General features: G+C 46.6%; 1 protein-coding gene across 1 annotated transcript; it reads left to right on the forward strand.

The window, feature by feature from the left end:
- Positions 1 to 1,665: 1,665 nt before the first annotated feature.
- Positions 1,666 to 7,654, forward strand: LOC112044901 (striated muscle-specific serine/threonine-protein kinase-like). The gene is made up of 3 exons (XM_052885545.1): positions 1,666 to 3,582; positions 3,743 to 4,680; positions 7,600 to 7,654. Exons 1-3 carry the CDS (start codon positions 1,666 to 1,668, stop codon positions 7,652 to 7,654), a joined length of 2,910 nt encoding a protein of 969 aa, XP_052741505.1.
- Positions 7,655 to 9,678: the final 2,024 nt, after the last annotated feature.

Below are 9,678 nucleotides of genomic sequence, written 5' to 3' on the forward strand. Positions count from 1 at the left end.
CACCTCGTTCCGTACGAAACGTGGGGCAGAGATAATTGTGCGGAGAGTCAGCGATTGTTGTGCCTGCAGCGTTTTGCGGCCTGACTCGCTAACCAAAGCGTACCACGCCGGGGCTGCGTAAGTGAGGCGCGTGCGGATGTACGCCTTGTAGACGCCCAGTTTCGCACGGAGCGGCAGGTGAGACGCCAGCACAGGATATAGAAGGGACCGTGCGGCGCGAGTCTGCGCGACCACGTTCTTCACGTGAGGTCTCATGGAGAGTCTCCTGTCTATGGTTACCCCGAGGTATTTAGCCGTCGGGGACCACGTGACAGTCTCTCCTTTTAGCGACACCGGGGGCGGTGGGTTTCTAGACCGCCCAATGTAGATCGCCTGAGTCTTCGCCACGTTGACCTTGAGTCTCCAGGTCTCCAGCCAATGGGGAAGTGCGTCCAGTGCGCGCTGCATTTTAACCGCCGCGTGTGGGCCCGACAGCGATGTGGTGATAATTGCAGCGTCGTCGGCGTACAGCGCGAGCATGGCGCCGTTCGCAACTGGGATGTCGTCCGTGTATCTGCTGTAGCAGACGGGTGACAAGCAGCTTCCCTGGGGCACACCGGCACGGATGGGTCGTTCCGTGGACAGGGCGTCTTCAACCGCCACTTGAAAACGTCTGTCTTGTAGAAAGCTGTTCACAGTCTTAACTACTCGGCGAGGAGTAGTAGACGTGGACAGTTTGTATACCAGTCCGGTGTGCCAGACGCGATCAAACGCTTTCTCCATGTCAAGGAATACTGCAATGGAGTGTTCTCGCTTGTTGTGGGCGGCAGCGAGGTGGTGCAGTACCCTCGTCGCTTGAAGCGTAGTGGAGTGTTCGGCGCGGAAACCAAACTGTTCGTCGCGTGGCTGTAGATGGGGCATGATGTGCAGCAGAAGCAACTTCTCGAAGATCTTCGAGGTGGTTGATAGCAACGTGATAGGACGATAGCTCTCCGGCAGCAGTATATTCTTCCCCTGCTTGGGGAGAAGGATGACTCGGCCGAGCTTCCACGCTGAGGGGAAGTACCCAGTGCGGAGGATTCCGTTGAAGAGCCGCGTCAGCGTCGCGATTGCTCGCGGGGGAAGGTGTCGCAGGGCTTCGTTGGTGACTCGATCGGGGCCAGGTGCTTTGCGCAGTTTAGTTCGTCGAATCATCCTTTGGACTTGTCCTGGGGAGAAAACGACGGGGTCCTCTGTCGGTGCTATCGGTGCCTCGAAGTATGTCTTCAAGTGTAGCTCAATGGTTTCTTCGTGCTGCATATCGGTGGTAAGATTCGGTTGGAATTGCGTCTCTAGATGGTTTGCGAAGATCTCCGCTCGGTCCTCGGCTCGATAACGGGGGGTTCCATCAGGTGCCAAGAGGGGCCTAATCGGAGCGCGTTTCCCTGAGAGGCGGCGACAGAGGCGGTGTATGCCGGACCAGTCGTCGCTAGCTTGCTCAATGGTCACGTACCAAGACTCGGTACGTGACCATTGAGCAAGCTAGCGACCTCCCTAGAAGGCTCAGTAAGGCGCCGGATAAATACTCCTGTGAGGCTTCAAGCACCCACATCCGATGTCGACATGAAGGAGACCCGACAGGCCTCCTCTCAACATGAAACGACACGCGCCGCCTCGTCACGCACCTCGGCCGAACGCGCCACTACCATGCCCTCCGCCGCCACACCCGCGCATGCAGCGCCGCGAACCTCCGCACCCGCGCCGCCGCGTTCTGTACGCGATCCGTCCACCGCGCCGGCTCCGCCACGCTCCGAGCGCGTAGTGCCCGCTCCGTCACGAACCGCGCGCGAACCGCTCGCCGCGTCCGCTCAGACGCGACCCGCGCGCGACGCAGCCGTTCCACCAAGTTCGGCACGCGACGCGCCCACGGCGCCGCGTGCTGCGCGCGACGCTCCGCGCGCCTCACCTAGTGCCGCGCGCGTTACGCAACGCTCCACTTCGCAACTCACGCCGCCTTTCGATGCGGCCGCGCCCTCGCATACGTTTTTGCGTCCTGCCGTACTACCCGCACTGTCGCGCTCCGCGCACGATGTACCGCGAAGTGCGGCCATAGCCGCACTTAAAGCACCTTGCCCTGCTCCTGGTTCATCGCGCGCTGCCTTTTCCCACGCCGTGCCAGCGCTGTCGTCAGCGGCGCCTGCACTCAAGGCGCCCACGCCGAGCTCACAACAAAAACCTTCTATGCGCTCTCCGCGCTTTCCTGCACCACAACCAAACCCACCGATTCCAGTTGGCCGCTTTCCCTCTCCGCCCCAGCGAGCGGAGAAACGGAACATGCCGTCAATATCGCCAGGTTCACCGATGGACACGGCGCATACCGCGCCAGTTGCTCCGACCTACGCGCACACAGTGCGCACGCCACCAGGCTCCACCTCCACCTCTGCTACCACTGCAGTTACCTCTGGGGTATCCCCGATTGCTGCTGCTGAGCCGACTAATACGTCAACCGCGGCCACACACACAGAAATTCCCGCTCCAGCTCCGACGCTGCCAAAAACACCGAGCCGCTATCCACCACTCATCGTGGAAGCATTGCCGGACTGGACGACGCACTTCAAGGAGCTGAAGCGCTTACTCGGTCACACGCCAAACGGACGCCCCTTTGGCAAAGGCGTCCGCTTCCTTCCGAGATCCGACGAAGAGTTCCGCACCATCCAAAGATACCTTACGCAACTAGAAAGCGAAAACGGAATCTCTTGGTTTTGCTACTCACTTCCTGCAGAACGCAGCATAAAAGTAGCCATCCGGGGCCTGCCAGCAAACACAGAACCGGCACTAGTCGAGCAGGAGCTGCGTGAGCTCGGGTATGTCCCGGAGCACGTGCGAACGATTCCCCCCCGCGCGGGCAGACCGGGGTGCCTCATGTTCGCACAGCTTCAACGAACTCCTGGACTTATCCCTGGCATCTACGAGGTGCGCGAGTTACTCTGCATGCCGGGGATCATCGTAGAATCATGGCGTGGTCGCAAAGGCCCAGCGCAATGTCACCGCTGCCAGCAGTTCAGACATTCTTCACATAACTGCCACAGGCCCATCGCCTGCGTACGCTGCGGAGAGAACCACCCAGCTCGCGAATGCCAACGCCCACTAGAAGACCCCCCGACGTGTGCCAACTGTGGTGGCGCACACACGGCGAACAACGCTGCATGCCCTGTTTTTAAACGGGAAAGCCGCAACCGCCGTGCGGGTACTGTAGCACGCACTTCCACAACGATGCGTGCTACTACATTTACTACCCATACAGCCGCAACAGAGGCTGACGCACCCGGCTCGCTTATGGCTGCTGCCAACCAGCCAGGGCAACAACCGGGTGGGAAACGCCGCCGCAAGCGGGGCAAGCGTGCCGGGGCACGCAAAGACGAGCCATCCCAGGCACCCTCCACCGCACCTTATGAAACTGCTGGCAGATGCTCTACAGCGCCGCCCGGACAGTCCAAACCCACCGTGGTCGCCGCCCCTGAGAGGGGGACGAAGGCGAAGCGAGTGGCACCGCAGTCGGCACCTCAACCGGAAAGCGGCCACTTGGACCCTAGATTTGCCGCAGTCATCAGCACCCTAAATCAGGTGCTGGTGGCACTACAGGAAAAGCGTGATCCCATTCCGCTACTCCTGCAATGCATCACGGAGATCTGTCAAAATAATGGCTGATCTCCGCATTATTTATTGGAACGCCGACGGGCTGTCTTCTGTAAAAACCCGTCTTCTCAAGTCCTTGCTCTCACAGCGTCGCGTGGACATCGGCCTGATCAACGAAACCCACCTCAAACCAGTAGACAAATTGAAGGTTCCTGGATACCATGTCTACCGGGAGGACCACATTTCGCCGAACGGGATTGCCTACCGGGGATTAGCAGTCCTGGTTCGTCGAAATGTCATTCACCAAGTGCTGCCAGTACCACAACTTCAGACATCATACGCTCTGGGCGTGGAAGTCTGCATCGACGGCCAGCCCACCCGCCTGTTCGCCTTTTACAAACCCCCGCAGCATCGGATTGCAGTGGTTGACGTCCACGCACTGCTGGACTCGCCACTGCCGACGATAGTCGCCGGGGACTTCAACGCGAAACATACGGCGTGGAATTCTAATACCGTATGTCCGGATGGCAGACGCCTTCTAGACGACGCAGACCGCCACAGCTACAAAGTGTTAGGACCAGAGGTCCCGACACACTATCCGTATTGTGCAGCCCACACTCCAGACGTCATCGACTTAGCTGTCGTCCGCGGCCTGACTGCCGCACCGTCGCTTGATGTTATGGATGACCACCTTGTTTCCAATCACCAGGCCGTCCTCTTAACGCTAGAGAGCATACCTACGACGATGATACCACCTTCTCCGAAGCATCGCCAGGACTGGCGAGTCTTTGCCGCTCATATGGCAGAACATTCGCCGTCCTACAGAGTAGAGACTTCAACAGACGTCGACCGGCTCGCATCGGACTTCAGCACATCCTTGTCCACTGCGCTCCGAGAATCGAGACTCGACGCTGAGCCCTCCCGTAGACCACCCCAACTCCGGCCCTATCTTCAGGCGATGATAGAGGAGAAAAGGAAACTGCGCAGGAAATGGCAAACCCGACGATGCCCGATCATGAGGTCACAGCTTAACGCTCTGGCGGCTAAGATCTCGGAAGCGCTCGAAAACGACGCTACCGAGTCTTGGTACGTGTCGTTTTCGACCTTTGCTTCGTCTTTTATAGACCAAAAAGTAGGTGGGGCAAGAGGTGGGCGTTGCCAAGATACTCATAATATAAGCGATTTATCTCGCATCGCATTCAAACATTTTTCGAAGTCACCACTAATAAAAATGTTTGAATGCGATGCGAGATAAATCGCTTATATTATGAGTATCTTGGCAACGCCCACCTCTTGCCCCATCTACTTTTTGGTCTATAAAAGACGAAGCAAAGGTCGAAAACGACACTTTGCAATTGCACGTTGTAGAGTCAACATCTCCTGAGGATGCTCCGGTTTCGGGGTGAAACGTACGTAGAGAGTATTTTGTCGGACCTGGGTTACGTTGTCGCATGGGTTCGCCGAATTTTCGCGGATGATAGCAAAATAAATAAATCATTATATAATAGTGATGATGCAGTCCAAGATGCTTAAGAAAATTATGTGATTATTAACAAATGACTGGTTTAAACGTTTTTTTTAAAACATAAGAATAAAAATTTGTGAATATGAAAAAAGTGAAAAAGATAGAACTATATTATAATAAGTCGTTGAAATTAAATTACAGAAAATGTTATTTTGGTCCCATGAGCGTGGCCCGAGGGCTCGCCACGGTCCATTTGGAAGCAGGTAGGTTACGCCAGTTTCATTATGGCCTCGCTCCTCGGATGAATGAGTGCCGGCGTTGTGAGACATACCGTGCATACTAATGAGATGTGTTCCTACCTATGTGTATACCTACCACTGAAACCGATGGGAATAAAGAGATTAATATTCTCGGACCAGTCGCTCCGGAAACAGAAAAATGCACCAGAGCCTATATCAATGTGGCATGTAGTTTCTCTTTCTACATACGTTTTAAGAACTAAAAAAATGTATGGGAATGACAGATCCGATTACCGATAACTTGATCACGTGACCTGTTGATAACAAATGTCAAGCCAATAAATTGTTTAATTTTCGATGCGTTTGTTATTGTGGAAAGAGAATCGACGACGTGCCACATGACTTTAAGCCTAGATTAATAACAGAATGGTATCCGAAAATCCGAGAGACGGCAAAAGAAACAAAGGATGGGAGATCAGGAATATGTTGGACCACATGGACTCGTTCGTCGTACTACAAAAGACAGGGCAGAGTGGACATATTTAGAGTGGAGGCCTTTATCGAAAGACTAGATGAATAACTAGACTAGCAAAATAACGACCGTTTGCAGATATAAAACATGGGCAAATTCAAATTTCATTTAGGTGTAAAAACAACCAAAACAGCAATAATTACTTTTTAATTATTTTATTTTATTACTCCTGAACCAAGGCGCGTTTGGAAACCTTGTAAGTTTAATTTGAAGTTTTCGACTAATTATTACCACCATTATTTAATAACATACCTGACTATTAAAAAAGTGCTTGTAAACTAAGCCTAATTGAAATAATTTGACTTTGACTTTTATTATTGGTACTAGCGGACGCCCGCGCCTCCGCCCGCAAGAGAATTGGTGCAAAGTTTTTCACTATTCAATTCTTACACCTTACATTAGTAGAGCCTTTTGTGACAAAGCTTTTCCGTGGTGTTATGAATGCCTTGCTTTTTTCTGCCGACAAACAGTACTTCTGTGCCTGAAAATAACAGAACAGTTATTAAAACAACGAAAAATATATAACAATAGATAGAGTGTTCCAGGAAAAACATTAGTAAATGTAGTTGGTAATTTTTTTATAATAAATAGGTAAGTCCCTTTAATAAAAATGTCTTGTCATTGAGGGTTTCCACATGGATGAAGTCGCGTAAGTCCACTAGTTTTAAATATTAAAATAGAGAAGCATTACGTAGAGCTAATATTACAATCGGTGTAGAAAAATCGTCCACAAGCTAAATAATGATCCTTGTATTTTGCACGATGAAGCTCGCAATTAACCCTTGGCTATCGATGTTATTTAATGCGGCCAAAGTAAGAGGTGAAAAAAAAAAAAATAAGTGCCCGTGAGCATTTTTCGAAAATCGATTAAGCCAGACATGATTGAGGAGCCACGTTTTTGTGCCAGTACGGGGTCTCAGTAACACTTTGAGTTAAAATGTTAGCATACGACGCAGTACGGCAATCGGATGGTGAATAATTACATTAGCCCGGTTCCTCCCATTGTACGCCGTAACACCATAATTATTCCCATTCATATGAACTGTCGCCTGACGTATAACATGCGTACATTATTTTTTTATAGTACAAGATCCGGCATAAGAAATATATACCCTCATCTGTTTTTATTAGGGATGAGGAATTATAATGATAAAATAGACACGTTGCTGATAGATCGCCTAGTAAAATTGTGGCTGGATACATTATTTATTAAAATTGCATTTATTTCCTTCATTGCTTAATCAGTGTCAAAAAAAAAAAAAAATCGTATACTAGTTTAAAGAATATACCCAAGAGAATTAAAAACACAAACGTTGCCTGCTTGCCCCTCAGTTGCAGTGGTGAACACGGTTGCCAGATTTAAAGAAGTAATTAAATGTTATCTATATGCCATCATCAGTTATTTAGTCGTGAAATATGACAACTGAAAACTTTTTTTATGCTTAATTAACTGTATTTGATCTATGATTTTATATGTAAAATTTATCTGGCCGCAATTTAACTAGGCAACCGATTTGCAATGTGTCACTGTGAATATTATCTATAATTTATTTCTTGTCACTAATCAATAACAGATGAGGTTATATATTTCTAATGCCGGATCTTGAAGTAATAGTACAATGGAGTACGGTGTCAACGTACCGTAAAATTATTGCCGCGAATAATTCCGTATTAAGTGAATGATTAATTGCGAGTTTTGGTCTGATAACAATAAATTGGAATCGATTCTTGTATCAATGCGAAAGCTTTTTCATGCTTTTTGTTCGTAGGTCGGTATTGAAAATAATAAAAGTACGAAAGTCTTTGAAATATGTGAGGATCTGAATTTATGCTTGTTTAAATTATTATGTTTTCTTAATATTAATTATTATTTATGTTAATAAAATTTTTACTTATAATAATAATTATTTACGTTACATTAATTACTAGCCAATACAAACAAAGGTGTGTAAACAAAACAAACCTAAGTGATATAAGGGTTTCAGTATACATGTAGAGTAGGATGATGTTTTTTTTAAATCTTCTTTTCTTAGAGGGTTTGTAAAATCCTGAACATGCCACCCTCATAAGACCTACAATATAAATTAATATACATTAACATTGTTTATCTACGATTAGCAGCAATCTTACATAAATCGAACAACATTCTAGCCTCCTTAGACAAGGGTTGGGCTCGGAGTTAGGACACTATTACATACGAATACACGCACTTCTCATAAATTAATATTATTGCAAGAACTGCCAAAATATCGTTCCATTTCCATTTCCCATTTTAGGTGTTAGTCTTCTAAAGATGTTCCAGTCATGACTTTCGCAAAGTAAGACTTGTTTCCAACATTCGCATCCTATAACAAATAATCTCAAGATACTTAATCGAATAATTTAAGCTTGCTGGTAGGTACATACCAATTATTAGTATGACGACTTTATTAGTGTCCATAAATTGTATTTTTTTTTTCAATGTTATTTATTACTCTCATATGTTTCCAGTGCGTTTTAATTACGAAATCAATAATCGAATTGCGAATGCAATTAAATTGATTGTACCTCGATACGCGGCATCGGAACACTTGCATCGCGGCTTTCAATTTTAATTATAATTAATTTCATTAGGTTTTGTACCTGTTTCTTTAAGTAAGTAAGTAAGATTTCATGTTGATAAGTGCTAGTACGAGCAGGTATTCGTGTAGATGTATGTATGTGCGTTTTCTTTTTTTTTATGTTGTTCTCATGCGATCAGTCGGCAGACTATAGCAGAGGTGTTATAGGAGAATTTGGCGATTAGAAGCAACATTCCTCATGAAGAAGCTCTCTCTATGTTTGTGGCTTTTAATCAAGAATTTGCCGTCTTTTCAATCGTCAACTGTAGGTATCAAAATCGTTTTTTTAACGATTTTGATAACTACAGTTAAAAAAAATAGTTAAAAAAAACGATTTTGATTGGATTAGTTAAAACTGTACAGTTAAAACAGCGCAGTTAAAACTGAACGTCTATAGCGATGGTATGTATACTGACTGACAAACCGACGCAGAGCTCAAACTAGTACTAAACTAGACCCATGAAAATGAGAATTCCTTTTAGATTATATGGGCTATTCTATAAAGTATTGAAAATAAGAATTTTTTGATATTACCTACCCCGAAATTAAAGCATGAAAGTTGAAATAACCATCGTCAATTTTTAAGAAAAAAAGGACGAATTTTGTATCCAGTCCATTTCTCTAATGACATCATTAGGTTGTATTTGCGAAATATCCTTCTACAATATGCTCTTTCTTCTTTTCTTCTTTTGTATCTATCTAAGGATTTTCAGATTATTGCAACTAATCATTTCACAATAAGGTTTTATAGTGCTTGATCTGCGATCATGCTCCGGAAAATGCTACGGTGCCATCCCGACAGGTGTTCAGACGACGGCAGCAGTTCGACAGTTTTATAATAAACATAAATAATTGAATATTACCGCAACTATAAAAATACCAATTTCGCAACATTGTAACATTGGTAACAATCTCGGTAATTAAACTTACATCGTTTCAAACGATAAAACCACGCGCGTTTAATACTTTGCACTTTGTTTTATAATTTGTGGCGTTGTAAAATATCCGATACGTTTATGTTTGTTTAATAATTGTGGTACTGGAAATTAATTATCCATAATTATTAGCACACGATGGCGATAACGTTTTACTTCTCATTTTCATGCAAAGTAACTGTTTCGCGACTATTAAATTGCAGTTGTCGCATAACAAAAACTTAGCCGCTGCTCGTTCGTATGTTGGTCATTAAAAACGCATCAGCATCCGATAAATAATTTTATTAAATGTCGATTCACACCTTCGCCGGCG

Source organism: Bicyclus anynana, chromosome 14, assembly GCF_947172395.1.
Source record: "Bicyclus anynana chromosome 14, ilBicAnyn1.1, whole genome shotgun sequence".
Lineage (NCBI taxonomy): Eukaryota > Metazoa > Arthropoda > Insecta > Lepidoptera > Nymphalidae > Bicyclus > Bicyclus anynana.